This window comes from Panthera pardus, unplaced genomic scaffold, assembly GCF_024362965.1.
Source record: "Panthera pardus isolate Hobbes unplaced genomic scaffold, ASM2436296v1 HiC_scaffold_8, whole genome shotgun sequence".
In the NCBI taxonomy this organism is placed as follows: Eukaryota; Metazoa; Chordata; class Mammalia; order Carnivora; family Felidae; genus Panthera; species Panthera pardus.
Genome location: NW_026527013.1, coordinates 60,027,447 through 60,048,702, shown reverse-complemented (window position 1 = coordinate 60,048,702; position 21,256 = coordinate 60,027,447). Strand labels below are relative to the sequence as shown.

The following is a 21,256-nucleotide window of genomic DNA, read 5'->3' as shown; positions in this document are numbered from 1 at the left end:
CGATCAATTCCCAGGGAGGAAACAGGGTCCAAGAGACTTAGGCTGAGGTGAACAACACATTTCTTCCCTTCTGTGGGCACGAGCATTGAGACCACAGTTCTGGTGGTGGGGTGAGCTGGCCCTGCTGCAAGCAGCCAGGTGGGAAATGGGTACAAGTGCCTCCCATGGGGCGTATGCTTCAGGGCTATGGGTCTGGGCTTCGGGGTTCTGAGTTGGCTCATGGAGTAAGAGTTGTCAGTTCTTCATGACCCTCTAAGAAGCCCTCATGAGAAGTTACAGCCTCCTGGCAGTGGTACATGGGGGGTTGATAGAAGAGCCCACTTCCTGCTTGGGCTACAGCGGACATGGGGAGGTAGAGGACCCCCACCCCAAGATGGGAGCAGTAGCCAGTGGATTAGCTTGCTCCCCCCAAACCACAGCAGCTAAGCCCTGTCAAAGAGCAAATCCAAGTGGGCCTGACCCCCAGCAATGGAGGGAGTCAGGAACTCAATACTGAGGGGCTCTCAGAGGGGTGAATTGCTCTGTAGGCAGAAAGGGCTTCAGAGTCCTTCTCACTCAGAAACTAGAGGGAATGCAATTTCAAGTGGTCTTGTAACCTTGGGCAGGTAAATGTCTCTGCCTCAATTTCCTTGTTTATAAATGGGGACAAAAGCAGTTGGGCTAATGGAAGGATTAAATGAGATAAACACATAGTGAGGGCCTGGAACCTCCATGCCTCCAGTTAGTACTACTCAGTGAACTACTGCTTCTCACTACTATTACCACTCACTGTTACCAGGGTAGTCTGGACGGGACTTCTGTAAAAGTGTGTCCTGAAAGGAAGAGAAGCCATCATGGAAGGTAGCCAGGCATAGGGACCTCCCATTGCGGGAGGTAGACAGATTTCATAGGTCCTGGGGGACAGACTTGGCTAAAGGAGGAGGACTGAAGATGTTCCCAGATGAGCAGAGGCTGGGCCAGGACACACCCAGCATGGCCAGGACTTGCAGGGGGAGGAGGGGAATTTCAGAGGGGCAGAGCCGGGTAGGGGTGGAGGGGTGGGATGCCGAGCAGAGTGCTATGTGGGGTAAACTGGGGCAACAGCAGGTAAGTGAGGGTGTAATGTTTGTGCCCTCAGGAGTGGGAGTGCAGAAGGGAGGGCCCCAGAGTCCTGCGGGGTGATAGGAGAAAGAGTGAACAAAGTGGAGGGCTGGGCAGGCAGGGCAGGGCCTGTCCCATCCAGGGAGGCTGCTGCAACACAGGGAGACAGCTGCATCCTGGCACGACGCTTCTGCTGCCCATCCTCTTCCTCTGCTCTGCATTTCCCAGGTATCGCACCACAAATATCTCACACTCCTAGCTTCATCTCAGCACCCATCTTCTCAGGCTGAAGCTGATGAACATTTTTTACTCCTGCACCTCTCCCCAGGACACCTTCCTTGGGCAATGCCACTCAAGTGCCAGGACTTGCAGGGTCACCAGGGGTACCCACAGAGGGAGTGGAGAGACACGGAAGTCCTGCTGCCACTGGTCAGAACCTTTATTTGCCTTGGGGCCAATTTCTCACCCAAACAAAGGGCACTGTGATTGGGCAAGGGTGGGGCTGTCCCAGCAGAGACAGAGAGTGTGGACAGGAAGGTTTCCAACGGTGTCTCAAGTGGGGTGCTGTGCACTCGGGAGGGGGTGAGAGCATGAGACCTCTGGGGGAGCAGCCTAGGCCTCCCCTTGAGAGGGCAGGCCCGGTTGTGCAGGGCGAGGACACATCGTAGAGAGCGGGGCATTCTCTCAGGATATCTTTCTTCAGTACTCAAAAGTAACTGTCTTGACCCGCAGGTACTCGTTCAGGGCCTCCTCTCCTGCAAGACACCACGTGCCATTGGGAAATATCCTCACAGCAGCCCCTACAGCAGGCCTGACGCTGTTCTGAGCACTGCACCCCTGTTGTCACACAGATCCATGCAGCAACCATGTGGGGTCAGCTTAGGCTCAGCCCCAGTTACAGATGAGAAGCTGAGGCCCTGGGGGGTCAGGAATCAGTTGGGTGGATAGGCGGAGGTGAGGATTCCACCACAGGTATCAGAATACAGACCAATCTGGGGCAAATGTTCCAGAAACTTCCCTCCTCTGACTACCTCCTCTCGAGGGATGGCAGCCCCATCAGCCAGAGGGCAGCCAAGAGGCTCTTTTGGGGCCCTTACTAACCAGAGGTGCCTGTCCCCACTGCTGCCCCCCAGCTAATTCCAGGTCATGCCGTTACTAGGAAAGGGAACTCACAGGCACCCAGAAGCTGGCTGTGTTCTGCAGCTGTATGTCTGGCCCCATGACCAGTATGTTGGGTCTGTGGTTGCCTGACATCTCCCCCACCCACTAAGGTTAGCTCCAGGAGCCACACTTCACCAGACAGGGCCTGCTGAGTTCTCTTGGCTCAGCCTCAATGGGCTATTGGGGATGCCTGGTTTATGTGCACAGGACACTGGGGATGAGGTGGCAGCAGAGAGGATGAGCTTGCGGAGCTCGGGGGGCATAGCCTTAAGTGCCAGAGATTAGACCCTGGGGACTTGGCACCCACAGTCTCCTGGATGACAATAGCCCTTGCATATTTCCATGGAGGACACCAAGAAGAGGAGGTGGGAAGAGGTGACAGACAAGGACAAACGGAGCAGGACTGTCCAACATCACACCTGTGCACGTGCATGTGAGCGAGCCCCACCTCTGTGTGCACAGTGTGGTACCAGGCTTTGGGGGGTGTTGTGGGGTCCCTTTAACCAGCACCTTTGGGGGTTCCCACAGCATGTGAAGGATGGATGGGGGGGGTAGAGAAAACAAAATAGCAACCACCTCCCTGAGGATCCTGAGCTGGGTTCAGGGATGGAGTGTTGGGAGACAGCTGCTCTCCCACGCCTTGCCCCCCTCACCACGGCTGGGCCTTAGAGGTAGAATCCCCAAATGGAACCAGTCTTCAACTGCTAGACTCCATAGTGCCAGGATGGGGAGAGTGGCATTCATCCTAAATCATGCAACAGCCCAGGGAAAGAGGAGTGCCAGACCAGATCTCCACTTCTCCTGGCAGGCCAGGTGGGTTGTATGTGGCTACTCACTTGGGTGACATTGTCTCTACACTGGGGACTCACACCACCCCATAGGCCTCCATACTCAGCCTCCATGGCTTCCCCTATTTCTGTGGATGAAGCTCTGACCATGGCCACCAGGACACTGCTCTCTGGCCCCTGCCAGCCTCCCTAGCCTCTTCTCCTCCGGTCCTCCTGTCCCTGAACTGAGGCCCTTCTCTGCAGCTCCAAGACCAAAGCTGGTCTCTCAAGACCTGCTGTCCCTTCTGCCAGGAGCACACACCCTCAGGTCTTTATTCTGCCTCTTCCAGACACTGGTGTCTCAGTGCAGGCACCTCCTCCTGGGAAAGGCCCACCCTGGTCCCCGTTAAAGTCACCTTCCCAGTCTCCCTGGCCAGATCACTCTGTCTTGTCTGCTTCCTGCAGTCCTCACTTTCTAGCAGGATCTTGCATACCGCCTGAATTATCGCTTGTCCCCTCTTGGTAAGAGGTGAGCACTGGCAGCCATCTTAGTGCTACACCCCTGGCCCCCAGGACTGGGCGGGCGGGGGCCAAGAGGCCTTACAGGTGTTCAGGATTAGGTTACCAAGGTCTTTGCCAAAGCCGGACTGCTTGAACCCTCCGAAGGGAGCGGCCACGTCGGTCTTGTTGTATGTGTTGACAAACACGGTGCCTGCCCCCAGCTTGTCGCTAACATACAGGGCCTTGTTGATGTCCCTGGTGAAGACGCCAGAAGCCAGGCCAAATTCTGTCGCATTGGCCCGAGACAGCACGGTGTCCACGTCACTGCGGGGAAAACCCAGGAAGAACTCTGTGAGGAGGGTCATGGGGCCACCCGAGGCATGGGATGCAGGGAGACCTACCCCCCTCCTCCGAGGGGAGGTGCCACCCACTCCAAGCTTCCCATCATGCAGGACCCTCTGAGAAATCATGCTGGGCCGACAGCAAGTATGGAGGAGATAGGGCAGCTGAGAGAAGAGGAAAGAATGACAGGCAGGAGGCAGAGTAAAGTCAGACCATTCTGGTCATCATGGGTGAACCCCTCACTTTATAGACCAGGGGATAGGAGCCCAGAGAGCGGGACAGGCTCAAGCCACACCCACATGGAAAGGAACACCTGTCAGGCATTCCTCATGGAGCTGCCCTGGGGGCGTCCCCACCACAGACATTATAGGCTTGAAGATTCAGCACAATATTTGCTTGGTAGATGGCAGAAAAGTGTCTCATTCTAACACAGCATGTGAAGATAATTTTGATAATTTTTTGACAGCTGGAAGTATGGTGTATCGAGGATGAGGTGCCATTCTAGAATCTGCTCAGAGGTGCTACTTTGAAAAATAATAGTCAGGAAAAGAACCTGTGGTAAAGCAATTATGGCCGGCCCCTATTCCTCTCCTGGCCTTGATGACTTGCTGGACCAATAGGAGAGGGGAAAGTGAAGTTCCGGGGTGCCTGAGGCTGACTGATGGTTCTTGAGGAGGCTTACATCTTCCACTGGCCCTCTTTGGGTGAGTGAGGTGCCAAGCAGCAACTGCCATGCCACGGAAAGCCTAAGGGGAGGCCCTGACATGGAGGTAGAGATGGCCAGTCCCATCGAATGCTGACCAAATTGAAGATTCACAAGTGAAATAAGTAACTTGTTATTCCAAGCCACTGGGGTTTGGGATGGTTTCTTACACAGCAGTGGATAATGGGAACAGGACCAGCAGGCAGTGAGAGGCATCAGAGAGATGAAGTGGATGCTCTCAGTTGGACCCAGCCCTCCTGGACCTCCTGGGACTCTCCTAACTTCAGTGGTTGACAAGGACTGGGAAGACTAGGCTAGGCTTCATCCTTAGCCTCCACCCCACCTGAATTCTCCTTCTGGCCACACCCGCCACCCACAAAGCTCAAGGGAAGAACCCAGTAAAGCATGGAAGAGGATCCGGTTCTCAAGAGACATAAGCAGGGCACACTACCCATCAGCAAACCGAGAGATGATCATGATGGGCCCAAAGGACTCCTCCTTGGCTATGAACATGTGGTCCTCCACATCCGTGAAAACAGTTGGCTCGAAGAAGAAACCTAAGGGGGAGACAGAGGTCCGTGGTGTGTAGGTGGGTGGTCCTCTCCCAGGCCAGACCTGGTCCTGTTGGCCACCATGCACACATTCCCACTCTGGCACTGCAATTTGTGACACCTGTGTGGTGAAGACCACATGCTGTGGGTGCCTTTCCTGCCTCAGGAATATGAGTCCATGGGATTATCACAACTCTTTCAACTAAACGTTGCTGAGGAAAATGAGGCTAATGCTCAGTGTTGGTCTGTGATAGAACAGCGATTCTGTACCTAGTATAGCCCTTCAGGTGGCTCTCCATCAGTCTCTGTGGAGTAGGTTGAGTAGGGGGAGGTCGCACACGAGTTCTGATAGGATCTCCCAGAACTGCTTCCCATCTCCTTCCAGACACCTCAGTGTGGGAGCTGGTGCCCCAGGCACAGAGGCAAGTGCCTCCTGCTCTCCTGTCAACACATGCCCACCACCTACTCCCATCCAGACTGCTGCCCCTACAGGCCCTGGTTCTAGGTGGAACCACCTCTGACCGCAGAAATGCTTCCTCTATTTCTCCTCTAGAAACAGAGTGCAGGGGCCCTGAGACCCTACCTGACTGAGATTTCATTTAGCCTCACTAGGGAAAATTGAGAGACATGAAATTTTCTCTTTCTGGTTTTTTGAAAAACAAAAAGAAATTAACTTTAAAAGTAACTTAAGGGGCGCCAGGGTGGCTCAGTCGGTTAAGCAGCCGACTTCGGCTCAGGTCACGATCTCACGGTCCGTGAGTTTGAGCCCCGCGTCGGACTCTGTGCTGACCGCTCAGAGCCTGGAGCCTGTTTCAGATTCTGTGTCTCCCTCTCTCTCTGGCCCTCCCCCATTCATGCTCTGTCTCTCTCTGTCTCAAAAATAAATAAACGTTAAAAAAAATTAAAAAAAAAATTAAGAGTAACATAAATAAAATATTCCATATTTTTCACACATTTGTAAATTATATTGTAACATTAATTACAATTTTTAAAACCAAAGTTAGGTATGAGGGGTGCCTAGATGGCTCATTCGGTTAGGCATCCAACTTTGGCTCAGGTCATGATGTCGTGGTTCGTGAATTCGAGCCCCGTGTCGGGCTCTGTGCTGACAGCTCAGAGCCTGGAGCCTGCTTCGGATTCCATGTCTCCTCTCTCTCTGCCCCTCCCCCACTCACACTGTCTCTCTCTCCCTCTCTCTCTTTCTCAAAAATAAATAAACACTTTTTTTAAAAGTTAGGTATGAACACATATTGGCTCATGTGGTGTGGCCTGTATTCACTCAATCTGCAAACAAACTGTTGCCCATCAGGTGCTGGAGGCTCTGGGCTGGCCAGGCTCTGTCCCTTTCCTGTTCCTTCATATTCTTCTCTGCCCTTCTGGGCCCCATGAGGGGGACTGTATGGCCACGCTCCCTCATCTTCTGGCTTCTAGTAGAGTTTGTACCTCATAGCTCTACCCCTCACCAGATACCAGGAATTCTATGCCCTCCTCTTGGCCCTCAGGCCAGGGGGTGGTGATGGTGGCTCCCTACTGTTCCTGGTTTCGAGGTAATGCACTCCCTCCCCTCACTGCTCTGCAAACCATGCCTTCAGTTCACTCTCTCCAATCAGCCTCTGAACTCTGCAGAGAGTGGCAGTCAGTGGCTATACAATTGTCACTGTAGAAGATGCCAGGGAGCAGCTGTGACACAGGAGCACATATGGTCTGGGTCTGGCTGTTATTTGAGCTGGTTGGTGAATTCACCAGGTGGTGAAACGGGAGCTGGTTGCTCATCAGAGGAGCAGCAAATGCACAGGGAGCAAGAAAAGGGGAGATGTATTCAGAGAGAATAAAAAATGGTTGGAGCGTGTGTCATGGGCGAGCAAGTTAGAAACAGATCATGGAAGACCCTGTGTATGAAGTGAGGAGATTGAGCTTGTCACTGCAGGGGGATGGGTCCCTGTAGAAATTGCTCCAATGTTGGGGAAGATATAAGCAGACTTCTGGCAGCTACATGAGTGAAGGGTTAGCATGGCTCAAGAGGTTCCTCAGGAAGCAGACATTATGGTCCAGGCAGGACAAGCTGTGGAGAGTTGGCAGGATGGTAGGAGGGTTGCAGGGCAGGCAAGAAAGATTTTTAATTTAATAGAATCAGGCAGTTAATTTAGAGTAGGGGATCAAGAAAAGAGAGGAGTCTAATATTCATTGTTTCCTTCCCTCCTTCATTCCATGAAATTAACTCAGGTTTCATATGAGTCTCAGTGCTGGCATGAAGGACCTAATGGTGTAGACAGAGACAGACACAGTGTCTTTCCCCATGTAGCAGGCAGTCTAACAAGGAAGCAGTTCAAATAGTCCATGCTGCAGCTCCTGCTCCTCTGGCTCCAGTGACTTGATCAGATGGAAGATTCCAGAGAGGCAGGTGTATGCTTGGGTCAGGTTGGGGCTGGGGGAACTCAGATGTGACGGATTCGGTACCCATTCAGTTCAAAGGGGCCGTGGACATACAGGTGGAGGTGTCCAGGTGGGCAGGATTTCTGGATGAGGAGGAGCTTGGAGACAGATATTTGGGAGGGTACGAGCCACTGCAGGGGGTGAGATCCTCCAGGGAAAATGTCTGCCATAAGCAACACTCCAAGCTCAGGAGAGACTTGAGCATACCTCCATTTAAGGGACAGGTGGTGAGGGAGGTTCAGTGAAGAGTGGCCACTGAGAAGTAATGCCAAAGATAGAAAGCCATGAAAGCCAGTGCCTTGGAATCCACAGGAGGAGAGAATTTCACAGATGTGGAGAGGTTTATGGCAAATCAAAGTCCACTATGATACACATTAAACCAGCACTGACTGGATTTCAGCTTTGCTGTCTTCACCTTGCCAGTACCACGCCTGGTCTGGCAGGTGTCCAGATAGCCAAGGCCATGGCATCCAGTGTCACAGATGGGCCCTGAGGCCTGGGAGCCTAACCATGGCCTTCACATACCTCCAATTAGAAGTAGACAGGAAACCAGAGGCCATGCTACTGGCCCTTCAGTTCACCCAAGTGGAGTGCTCTGACTGACCTGGCCGAGGGACTTGACTCCCACCACAGACCAACGTGGCCCCTTCCTCCACGCCACGCTGGCAGTACTCTATTAGCTTCCGTAGGTGGGCTTGGTGGTTCTGCGGCCCATGGTTGGTGTCCCGATCTAAAGGGTTACCAATCTTCATCCTCTTCACCTCTTCTACCTGTGGAAAGTTCTCCCAGTCAGGTCCTGCTCAGGTGCCCAAGTTCCTGGCAATGCTCCAAACCTGACCCACTGACATTTTTGCATTTGGCCTCCAGCCACTGGCCCCTGAAGAAATTCCACACACCCTCAAGATGTTCCATATTCTGGTTCCAAACCTGCCTTCCAAGCTGAAACCCAAGATGTATCCTATGTGCAAGGAGACCTGAGCGTAGCATCAGATGAGCTGGGAAAACAGAGGTGTCCAGGGATATGGGTGAGGGCCGGACATGGGGCTGGGGGTGGTGTCAACAGAGTGTGTCTCTACACTGGTCCTGTGCCCAGCTTCACAGGCCGAGAAGCTGAAAGAACATTTGTCTGGGGACTCCAGAACATGGGATGGGGATGGGGATGGGGCCAGGAAACACCAGTCCTGCTGCAATGCCCCAGTGGTAAGAGTAGAGCAGAGGGGCCTGGGCCTTGAGTCCACCCACTCCTGCTCCCACTTCTGCCTGCTTCAGGGCCCAGCTTCAGGGCCTCCTCCTTCCAGGAAGCCTTCCCTGTTGCCTCAGCCAACACAAAAGTCTTTGCTGCCTGGAGACACAGGTCTGGGTCTCCACAAACGATGTGCCAGATGGTGTCTGCTGGATTCTGGGGCTGAATGCAGAGAGTCATAAAAGCCTCTGAGTATGGGATGCTGTGCTATGAAAAAGAACTCAGATGGCATAACCAGTGGGATGTAGACATCAGAACTTCTGGGCTCCAGGCTAGGATCCACCCCTTCCATTTTTCTCTCTCCAGGCTCCTTCCTTGGTTTCCTAAAATCAAACAAGGTCATCTACACCCTCCCTGTGGCTGCATCAAGGTCAGACCTGACTGGCCATCTCCTCTACCTCTGAGGCGAGGGCTGTCTCACCCCTCCATTCAGGCTCTGCGTACACATTCCAGACAGGCCTAATCAGATGCAGCAGACACTCAAGTCCCTGAGAAACACCCTCTGCCCTTTCACCAAGAACCCCTTCTCTGTGCTGAAGGGGGTTCCCATCTCCTGCTTTGCTCCCCTTCTCTGCTCTCACTTGGCCACCCTCCACCCAATCTCCCTAGGACTCCAAGAGCAATGGTGCTGACCGTCCTGGGTGCACTTCTCCCTTGCTGTATTTGGGAACTGAGATGATCCTGAGAGTTATCCTGGGATTCTGTCCCCTGCCTCACTCTGTGGGAGTTTCATGACTTCCCTGCAGTCTCCAGAAGGGTTGTGCTCCCCATAACCACATCCGCTCAGTGAGCCGCCCCCTCCATCATGATTCTCCATCCGTGTCCCAGGTTCAGCTATTCCTGTGCTGGGCGTGTCACAGCAAAGGACTTGCTCAGCCAGGCTTCCCAGCTCCCAAACTACAGTGGGTTATACAAGTGGACACCACTGTATGCACTTCCCATCGAGGTGGAGCTGGTTTCCCACCCTTTGAAACTGGGGTGGCCTGTGACTTGCTTTGGCAGGTAGAATGTGGCATGAGCAACCTTTGAGAGATCCAAGAGGGCTCTCAACTCCTGCTCTCACTCTTGGGAACCCTGCCACTGGCCCCGCATGTGCCCGAGCACACACTGTGAGAGGAAGCAACACAAGGACAAAGATGAGCCTCCCCAGTGCAGCCACCAGTGCTCCTGCTGGCCGCAGATGCACGAGCCAACCTCAGGTGAACCTGGGTTGGTGCCCACGGTGCCAACCCACAGGACGATGACTGCACAAACAGCATTTACCAAAGCCACTAAGTTTGGGGACTAGCTTATGACATGGAAAAAGCTGTTACACTCCCTTTTCTAGAAGGTCTGCTCCTTTCCTCCCTGCCTTTCATATTTTTACCCATTATGCAAGACCCTCTCCAGGGACACCTGGGTGGTTCAGTGGGTTAAGTGTCCAACTTTCAGTTTCGAACCAGGTAGTGATCTCGCTGTTTGTGGGATCGAGCCCCATGTTGGGCTTTACACTGACAGCATGGAGCCTGCTTGGGATTCTCTCTCTCTCTGTCTGTGCCTCCCCCACTCAAGTGCACATGCACTCTCTCTCTCTCTAAAACAAAAGACCTTCTCCAGAACTCCTTCCGAACACCTGTCCTGCCTTGTCTCAGTCCTGCTCTCTCTTTTTTCCTGGCTTCATACAGTGTGTTTAAACCTGCACACAGGGGTTGTGTTCCAGCATCCCCTCCCTTACCCACTGTGATCAGACTCTCCTTTCCAGGATGTGGGGAAGGGCTCTTGGCTGAAGCTGAGCCAACCAGAGCCCTGTGGGTCCTGCAATCACTAAATGGACCAGAGATGGACCTGGGACCCAGTCATGCCAACCAACATCCTCCCCCACAGCCTTTTCTAAGAGAGTCAGTGGGGACAGGGTGACTTTCCCTCTGGTTCTATGCTATCAGCGCCATGCCCCTGTGGGCACCCATCCCACAGCAGCCATGAGAAGTGGTTGCTGATGGTCCCAGGTCCAGGGGGGAACTCCTCTAGTCCATGGACACTCACAGCCAACAACTGTTGAGAGGGGATAAACGCCTGGCCCTTGACCCAGGGGTACACCTAAGAGCTGTCCTTCTTGCTCCAGAGCTCCTATGTGTGGGTCAGGCTAGGGCTGGATGTCACTTGAGACCATGTCCTGTCTCTGTCCTCTCCTAGTCCCTCTCACCCCTTAGTCTTCACCTGAGAGCTCATCCTTAGTGAGCCACATGCACCTGAATTCCTGGCTCAGGCTTCACTGCTGCAGACGTGCCCTAGCACAGGCCCTTTCTGGTTATGTCAGTGTGAGGTGCAGGGTTGCTATTTCTTGCTGAAACAATAAAAACCAGTAAAAATGATACGGCTTTGCCTGAGGGTTTCCTTGCTCAGATGAACAGTGCCCGACTCCACCTGGCCCAGCCCTGTCTCCCTGTCCCCAACCCCCTGCAGCCCAAGTCTTCCTGGTGAGGACTCTTCAGCATAACTTACCACCTTCTGCACAAAGTGGTCGTGGATCGAGTCCTCTATGAAGAGCCGGCCCGCCGCAATGCAGTTCTCACCTTTGTTGAAGAAGACAGAGCTCATCCCCTTCAGAGAATGGATAAAGATGCTGGCTTACAACCTCTCCCAAGGCACCATCCCCCCACATCCCATCGGCCCCAGGTAACCCCTTCCTATAAGGAAGGGGAAGAATGTGTATGTCTTGACCTTTGACGGATGGTGGGCCAGACCCAGCCAGTGCTGGGCATACAGGCTCCACTCATTCCTCAGTCACCTCAAGAGGAGAGATGAGTCCTATCCCCTGGGGACACCTGTGTCCACACTGCAGAGAGTGGAGAACAAGTGGGAGTTGGGGAGTGAGCCTGGAGACCCTGTATGCAGGCATGCTCCCTGGGGTGATACAGGAGGGGTCAGAACTCACCCTCTTGGGGCTGAGCCTGGAGGGTCTGTTAGCTTGGAGCAGGCAGCAGCCCCATGTCTTTGAGGGACAAGGTGCCAGCTCAGGCCTGAGAGAACTCCTGGCAGGGGTCCAGAATGACTGTCCTCAGTGGCTCAAGGGAGCCTGTATTTTGGACCTGGGGAGCCCTATGTGGGGGAGCAGGGGAGGAGGGTGAGCCTGACTGCTCTGGGTCAAGCTCAGCTCTCATGGCAGCTGGGATTGCACTGCCCAATGACATGGCCTGAGCCACTGGCCCTGCAGCAGTGGCCTTGGCACCAGGGTCAAGACCCTTGGGCTGATGTACTTGTCTCCCTCAGTTTCCCTGAGGCTGTACTCTCTTTCCTGTCCATGCTGGGTGTCACATTGTGCTTCAAGACACCTTGAGACTTAGACAGAATGGGGCATATTTGGGCACATGGTTGAACATGGCCTTACTGGTTTGCTCCCAAAGTGTGGAGAGGGGGACTGAGGCGTAACAATGAGTGACAATACGAACATAAGGACAACTGACACACAGCACCTGCTACATCTTCTAAGCCCTTCAGACTTAATAGCATGTTGAATCGCTGTAACAACCATAGGTGTATTCTCCCCATGATACAGGTGAGAATGCAAGGGCCAGAAAAGTTAAGTAACTTGCCTGAGGCTGCCCAATGAGTCAGTGGTGGAACTGGGCAAACAGACATAGCAAAAAGGAAAGGGTTTCATGCTGACCAGAACAGATGGGAACATGGCTAACATTTCCCATTCTGTGAAGCTGATCTCAAATCCTGACAGTTATGAAACATCTTGGGAAGTTTGTTTTTCTGGAAGGCATATGGAATTCTTTGTCCCCTAGGCCCCTTCCTGCCAGTCTAGGCCAATTTTGTGAGTTTGTGGAATCAGCGATGGGCACCCCATGTCCGCCCCCCACCCCCTTCAGGCCGGCCCTCACCATCTGCACAGCCTTGCTGAGGTCACAGTCAGCAAAGATGATGAGGGGCGACTTCCCGCCCAGCTCCAGGGAGACCTTCTTCACGTTACTCAGGGCGCAGCTGAAAGGGACATAGGTTGGTAGGGCTGAGTCCCTGGGAGATGGGGACACAGGGGCTCCAGGTGGAGGAGCCGAGGGAAGCTCCAAAGCATGCTGTACTCAAAGAGCAAGCAGAGGGTCAGAGGGGGCTTCTCCCCACTCCCACACTCATCTGCTCTCCCTGCCTCACTCCTCTCTCCACACCACTGCCTTCCTCCTTCTCCGCACCCAGGCTACGCCCACAGCGGGGTCTTTGCTCTCACAGCCCCTCAGGACCCTTCCTGCTTCACATATCCTTGAACTTCATTCATCACTTTCTTCTGGCCTCTGCTCCAATGTCCCCTTGCTGGGGTGCCTGCCCTGGTTGTTCCCTATAAATTGCATGCTCCTGAGCTCCGTGCCTGATGTGCTTTGCTGTGTGGAGTATTTGTGTCTGACCCTGCCCATCAGAGAATAAGCCCCACCAGGGTGGACAGGCATGTGTCTGGTCATGCAGCTGTGTTTATCCAATGAATAAACCAAACACAGAACCATTCCCCCATTGGCGTGGCTACAGTGTCATAGGGCCTTTGTCCCCTTGGATGTTTAGTGACAGGTGCAAACAGAGAGAAGGTGGGGGTCCATCGCATGCTATATCAGTGGGCACAAAGTGGACTTACTGACACTGTCCTCAAAGGGACACTCACAGGAGTGGGTCAGTGAAACACAAGCATGGCACAGGGTGGGAGTGGTGGGGGGGTCTCCTTGCTCAGGACTTACCCAGGAAGAAGGCTCTCATCTCAGGCGCCAGCCTCAGGGTATTCTTGGAATGTCCTCAGGTGATGGCAGTCCCAGAGCCACAGGACACCCACCCAAGCCCTCCTGCCCTGAAGTCCTCAGAGCTGACATTTACTGAGCCCTCACTCACCCTAGCACATATGTGCTTACATAGGACTATTGCCTACACAGCATTGGGAAGACCAGATGATTTACTTGTAAATCAACTGCTGTGACTACTTGCAGTTAGCCCCTGCCCCCACTCCCTCATCCGTCCATCTGCACCCCAACTATCAGTCCTGCACCACCACCAGCCTCCCTCTCTTCAATGCTGAGGCTTGCTCTGCTGCACTCAAAACACTTCAGAGTTGCTCTTCCTGGACCCATTCACAGGCTGTGATGTCAGCCTCCACTGACCCTAAAGATACACTCTACCAGCCACATTGGCTGTGGCTCCTGGCCCAGAAAAATATGCCATATAAAGCTGCTGTGATCCTCATAAACATGGTGCCCACTTAAGGAAGGCACCAGGGCCCAGGATGCACCCTGTCCCACAAAGGGCATGTGTGGGGCCAAGGGGTGAGAACCCCATCTTGTGGGGGCACAAAGAGGCCCCTGGAAAGCAGGGTCATGGGCTACAGAAGTGTCCCAGGGAAAAAGAACACTGCTCTGCACTGGGGGCTACAATAAGGTGGTGTTTTAACACAAGAGAAGCCTTTCTCCCGTGTAATTGTCATGTCGTAGTTGGACTGCTCTGGAAGGTCTCACACACGAGTCTTATAGCACAGGCAGTGGTGGGTGTTCATGTGACCTCAGAGAAAGGCATCACTATGTCCAACAGAAACTCCAGCTCCTCTCTATTTGTAACTATTACTCAAGTACACACGCCTGAAACCCATCCCCAGAATTCAGCTTCAGTGGGGTGGTGCTGGGGCATCCAGTGTTTGTCTTGGGACAGCCAGGGCTATGAGGTACTGTCCTGCAGTCCAGCCCTGTCTGTAGCCCCAAGCTTGTTGTCTGCACAAACCAGCACCTCGGAGCATGCAAACTCAACTGGTGGGGAAATTGAGGCCCGGAGGGTCAGGGCTTGGCCCTGGTCCTATCATGAATTATTAACAGAGCCAGGGAATAGAAACCCAGGTGGTTTGAGGCAAGTCCCAGGAAAAAGAGACGAAAGGATGTTCTAGAACAGGGCTGTCCAATAGAACAAAAGCCTCAAAGACCAGCCACAAATGTAAGAGAATTTTTTTTTACTAACCACTAAAAAACAAAAGTAAATTCCTTTTAGCTTTAAAAGAAACACTAAGAAGAAACCAATGAAATTAATTTAAATGTATTTTATTTAACCCAATTCATAAATTATTTCAAACTGCCATCAATATAAAGTTATTAATCAGCTACTTTGGGCACTAAGTTTTCAAAATCCAGGGGGCCTTTGACACTTGAAGCCCATCTCAATTCAGAGCAGCTCTGTCCCAAGTGGCCATGCATGCTCAGGGCCCCAAATCGCATGGAGCCTCCAGCAGCCCCAGGTCTGAGTGTGCTCCGTGGAGCAGCTGCACTGGCCTCCACAGGGGCTGGTCAGAAACTCAGACACTGGGCCCAGACCTGCCTCAAGCTCACACACAGCACTGTCCACATCTTCACACTGTGGCTAGGGGTATCCCCAACACCTACCTTTTCATGATGTGTTTTCCCACCTCTGTGGAACCTGTGAACCCAATTTTCCGCACATCGGGATGGTCTGAGAGTCTCTGGCCAACCAGCGAGCCTGCAGGTTGGAGTCAGTGAGGGAGTCAGGGCAGCCAGCAGGTGCTGAGGGTGAGGTACAAACTCTCCACCCCTGGCACGTGCCTCTTTAGGCCAGGCCTCTGGGCTGTGCACCCCAAGTACTTAGTACCCTCCATGCCCAGGGCCTATTCCCTCTCTGCTGTGGGCAGAATTGCATGCCCTAAAAATTCATTATGTCAACCTCTAGTACCTCAGATCCGACTGTGTTGGAGACAGGGTCTTTAAAGAGGTAAGTTAAAATAAGGCCATTTTCTCCTTTCTTCAACGCACACTGTCTCCTCAGCTTGACCTCACCCTGGCTCGCCTCTTCAAATGTCATCTTCAGACACATCATCCTCTAAATCTGCCTGCAATCCAGATCCATTTATGATTCCTCTGACTGCTCGGCATCTCCACTTGGATGCCTTGCAGCCTCTCATATTCAACATATTTGACACTGAACTCTTAATCTTTCCCCAGACGTGTTCCTTCTCCGGGTTCTCCATGTCAGTAAACAACCTCTCTTTGCAACCAGTTGTTCAAGCCATGAACTGGGAGTCAGTCTTGATACTTCCCTTCCCCACCTTATCAACTGTCTATTCCTGGTCTCCTCCACCCAGTCACCCCTTCATTTCCATGGCTCCCCTGCCTCTGAGCTTGTAAAACTGCATACGCCCAGGTGCACCTGTGAAGATTCTGGTTCAGTTGGTTTGAAGTGGGACACTCTCATCCTCTACATATACTTAAGAAACTAATTCCATTCCACAATTCTTGTTAAAAAGAAAATAACTGTTTGGGAAAGAAAATATTTGCAAAAGACACATCTGATAAAGGACTGCTATCCAAAATATACAAAGATCTCGAGGCGCCTGTGTGGTTCAGTTGGTTGAGTGTCCAACTTTGGCTCAGGTCATGATCTCATGGTTGTGAGTTTTGAGCCCCACATCAGGCTCTGTCCTGACAGCTCAGAACCTGAAGCCTGCTTCAGATTCTGTGTCTCCCTCTCTCTCTGTCTCTCTCAAAAATAAATAAACATTAAAAAATATATATATAAAGATCTCAAAAAAAGAATCAACACTAAGAAAGTAAACCACCCAATGAAAAAATTGCACAGGCAGTGTCTGTACACACACCACATCAAGAAGATATACTGATGGCAGATAAGTATATGTAGAGATGCTCAATATATGTCATTAGGGATTGCAAATTAAAACAACAATGAGACACAACTACACAATTATTAGAATGGCCAAAATCCAATACACTGACAGCACCAAATGCTAGAGAGGATGTGGAGAAAAAGGAACTCTCATTCATTACTGGTAGGAATGCAAAGTGGGTCAATTGCTTTGTGAGGCAGTTTGGTCATTTCTTACAAAAGTAAACATAACCTTAGCATATGATCCACCAATCACAGTCCTTGGTATTTACCAAGTGAGTTGAAGGCTTATGTCTACAGAAAACACTACACATAGATGTTTATGGCAGCTTTATTCATAGCTACCAAAACATGGAAGATACTGAGATGTCCTTCAGTAGGTGAATAGATAAATAATCTGTGGCACATCCAGACAATGGAATATTATTCAGCACCAAAAAGAAATGAGCTATCAAGCCATGAGAAGATGTGGAAGAAACTTAAATACATATTACTAAGTGAAAGAAGCCACTCTGAAAAGACTGTATACTATATGAGTCTGACTATATGATGTACTGGAAAAGGCATAGCTATGGAGACAGTGAAAGATTGCCAGGGGTTGGAGGGAGGGAGGCAAAGTAGGTGAAGCACAGGGAAGTCCTAGGGCAGTGACACTATTCCATATGATACCACAATGGTGGAGGCATGTCATAACACATTAGTCATAGAATGTACAACACCAAGCGTGAATCCTGATGAAAACTATGGACTTTGGGTGATAATGATGTGTCAGTGTAAGTTTGTCAATTGTAACATATGTACCACTCTGTTGTGCGATGTCGATAGTGAGGGAGGCTGTACACACATGGGGATATGAGGTATATGGGAACTCTCTGTACTTTTTACTCCATTTTTCTGTAAACCTTAAACTGCTCTGAAAAATAAAGTGTATATCATCATCATCATCATCATGTTTCAGGCTGTTCAAGAAATATTCACAAGAATGTGTCATATGTCAGACCACAAAGAAATTCTCCATTTTAAGGTCACCTGGGTGGTTCAGTCGATTAAATGTCTGACTTTGGCTTAAGTCATGATCTCACAACTTGTTGGTTTGAGCCCTGCATTGGGCTTTGTGCTGACAGCTCAGAGTCTGGAGCCTGCTTCGGATTCTGTGTCTGTGTCTCTCTCTCTCTCTGCCCCTCCCCTGCTTGAGCTCTTTCTCTCAAAAATAAATAAACATTTAAAAAAAGGACATCAAAAAAAAAGAAAATTTCTATTTTAAAGATTTTGTTTTTAAGTAATATCTACACCAAATGTGAGGCTTGAACTCACAACCCTGAGACCAAGAGTCTCTCACTCCACTGACTGAGCCAGCCAGGTGCCCCAGAAATTCTCCATTTTAGAAAGCAGAATGTTTACAGGCTATTGTGGGTTGGATTGTGTCTTCCCCCATTCATATGTTGATATCCTCAGAATGTGACTTTATTTGGGAATAGTGTTGTTACAGATGTAATTAGTTAAAATAACATCATTAGGGTTGGCCTTAACCCAGTAATGGATTTATTAGGTCAATGGTATCCTCTGACACAATTTGAGAGGTGCCTGGGTGGCTCAGCCAGTTGAGCATCTGACTTTTGGTTACCATTCAGGGCGTGATCTCATGATTTGTGGGTGTGAGCCCTACATCGGCCTCTGCGCTGACTGTGTAGAGCCTGCTTAGGATTCTCTCTCCCTTTGTCTCTGTTCCTCCCCTGCTGGCGCTCTCTCTCTCTCTCTCTCTTATCTCCAAATAAATAAATAAATCTTAAAAAAAAAAGTGGGAGGGAGACTTGAATACAGACACACATAGAGACAAAGTACCATGTCAAGATCAGAGCAGAAATCAGTGATGCTTCTAAAGCTAGGAAAAGGCAAAGAAGGATCATCTCTAGAGCCATTAGAGGGAGCATCGCCTTAGTGACACCTTCCTCTCTGATTTCTAGTCTACTTGGTCAGTATGATTCTGTTGCTTAAGCTACCTAGTTTGTGGTATTTTGTTATGGCAGCACTAGCAAACATGCAAAGGCCATATTCTCTGATCATGACATAATAAAACTAGAAACATAGAAACAGAATTTTAGAAAGAAAAAACAATTGGATTTTTTTAAGTATTACTGAGTCAAAGAAGATGTCAAAACTACAGTTGTATGTTATTTAAGAATAATAAAAATATGAACACAATAAATTCAAAAAGCATGAGGTTGGAGTCACTGCTGAAGATTAGTATGACAATTCCCAGGGAAATAACCATAACTGGTGAAAATGATTTACAAAAAAAAAAACCCAACCATATACAATCTCTGAAAGTTTTCCTAAACTTCCATTTAAGCAAATGAAGAAACATTTATTCAAGTAAATTTACTAAATCTCAGTAAGAACAGTGAGAGTCTGTGGTAACCAAGCCATGAACCATTCTCTCCCTCCAGGTGATGGAAACTCTACCCCAGACAGGTGTGGCCACGAAGGCAGGGTTCCTCTCCTCCATTTCCCACTCCAGGGATATAACATCTCACCATTTTTCACCTCCTCCAACTCTTTTAATTTTTTTTTAACATTTTTTAAAATTTATTTTTGTGAGACAGAGAGAGAAACAGAGCATGAGCAGGGGAGGGGCAGGTAGAGAGAGAGGGAGACACAGAACACGAAGCAGGTTCCAGGATCCAAGCTCTGAGCTGTCAGCACAGAGTCCTACGCAGGGCTTGAACCCACAGACCGTGAGATCATGACCTGAACTGAAGTTGGATGCATAAACGACTGAGGCATCCAGGCGCCCCCAACTCTGTGTTTTAGAGGCTAAATTCTTGCTGACTATGGCTTCCACCTAGTCCCTACTCTAGGGACTAGAGAAGGCTCTAACCCAGGTGTGGCAGGCTGAGACCAGGGGGCCTCATCTGCCTAATCCCAGCTCCCTCATAGGACCCATCACTTGTGCCAGAGGTTCAGAGATTTGGGGCAGGGGGAGAAGATTTCTGTAAGAACCGAGAGCTCCTAAAAAATACTGACTTTATTTGAAACTGTGTGGTGAGGTTGAATTTTAAGGGCATTCTCAAAAACAACGGAGATTTTGGGGATGAGCCCTTAAGAGAAGGCTGATAGCTCTATGACAGCATTAAGGTAAGCATAGGTCAGTTAGTTTACCAGAGAGAACCAGGGAGAGCCCTCTGGGTAGAAACAAACCTCAAAGTCTGGCCTCAAAAACTACCCCTGCAAAGGGGTCCAAATTTAATTGGATCTTATCATGGAGCAATTGATGTCCCAGGCCATTGTTAAAAACAATAGAGCAACCAGACTAGTTAGTGGAGCTGAACTGCTGAGTATGACACCAAAAGGGCAGATAGCAACACAGAGAACAGGGGAAAAGAGAGTCATAGAGAGCCCTGCTAAAACTGCTATCATCCCATGCTCAAGGCTGTGTCCCTGACGAGTGCCATCACTGGCTACACACCACAGGGCAAATAGACGTCACTCAAATAGCCTGGCCAAGTCATTAAAGACATAAACAAGCAAATAATGAAAACACACTTTGCAAAGGGAAGAAGATATTACCTAAATTGTGCCAGCTTTTAACGCAGCTATGATGCATGCAAAGAAATAGGAAAGCATAACCTATCACAGGATAGAGAAAAATAAGCAGGCAGTAGAAGCTGAGAGGGCCCAGACGTCATACTCAACAAAGATGTCAAAGCAGCCATTATATATGTTCAAAGAACTAAAGGAAACCATGCATAAAGACCACACTTGTCTTCATCTAGTAGACAATATCAATAACAAAATATTTTTATATGTAATTCATTGTCAAATTGGTTTCCATACAACACTCAGTGCTCATCCCAACAGGTGCCCTCCTCAATGTCCATCATCCATTTTCCCTCTCCCCCACCCGCCATCAACCTTCAGTTTGTTCTCAGTATTTAAGAGTCTCTTATGGTTTGCCGCCTTCCCTCTCTGTAAATTTTGTTCCCCCTTCCCTCCCCCATGGTCTTCTGTGAAGTTTCTTAGGATCCACATAAGAGTGAAAACATGGTATCTTTCTCTGTATGACTCACTTCACTTAGCATAACAGTCTCCAGTTCCATCCACATTGCTACAAAAGGCCATATTTCATTCTTTCTCATTGCCAAGTAGTATCCCATTGTATATATAAACCACGTTTTCTTTATCCGTTAGTCAGTTGATGGACATTTACGCTCTTTCCATAATTTGACTATTGTTGAAAGTGCTGCTGTAAACATTGGGGTACAAGTGCCCCTATGCATCAGTACTCCTGCATCCCTTGGGTAAATTCCTAGCAGTGCTATTGCTGGGTAATAGGGTAGATCTATTTTTAATTTTTTGAGGAAACTCCACACTGTTTTCTAGAGTGGCTGCACCAGTTTGCATTCCCACCAACAGTGCAAGAGGGTTCCCATTTCTCCACATCCTCTCCAGAATCTATAGTCTCCTGATTTGTTCATTTTTAGCCACTCTGATTAGGGTGACGTGGTATCTCAGTGTGGTTTTGATTTGTATTTCCCTGATGAGGAGCGACGTTGAGCATCTTTTCATGTGCCTGTTGGCCATCTGGATGTCTTCTTTAGAGAAGTGTCTATTCATGTCCTCTGCCCATTTCTTCACTGGATTATTTGTTTTTCGGGTGTGGAGTTTGGTGAGTTCTTTATAGATTTTGGATACTAGCCCTTTGTCCAATATGTCATTTGCAAATATCTTTTCCCATTCCTCGGTTGGCTTTTAGTTTTGTTGATTGTTTCCTTTGCAGTGCAGAAGCGTTTTATCTTCATGAGGTCCCAATAGTTCACTTTTGCTTTTTATTCCCTTGCCTTTGGAG

At 50.0% G+C, this 21,256-nt stretch overlaps 1 protein-coding gene across 3 annotated transcripts in view; it reads right to left on the bottom strand.

The window, feature by feature from the left end:
- Positions 1–1,495: 1,495 nt before the first annotated feature.
- Positions 1,496–21,256, bottom strand: part of ALDH1L1 (aldehyde dehydrogenase 1 family member L1) — a 130,581-nt gene continuing 110,820 nt past the window's right edge. For all 3 annotated transcript variants that reach the window (XM_053896880.1, XM_053896881.1, XM_053896882.1), the window contains exons 17-23: positions 15,159–15,252; positions 12,648–12,747; positions 11,263–11,361; positions 8,143–8,308; positions 5,006–5,111; positions 3,634–3,833; positions 1,496–1,835 (exon numbers count right to left, since the gene is read on the bottom strand). In XM_053896880.1, the coding sequence (XP_053752855.1) occupies positions 1,780–1,835; positions 3,634–3,833; positions 5,006–5,111; positions 8,143–8,308; positions 11,263–11,361; positions 12,648–12,747; positions 15,159–15,252 (821 nt within the window). In that variant the 3' untranslated portion in view covers positions 1,496–1,779. The remainder of the gene's footprint in view (positions 1,836–3,633; positions 3,834–5,005; positions 5,112–8,142; positions 8,309–11,262; positions 11,362–12,647; positions 12,748–15,158; positions 15,253–21,256) is intronic.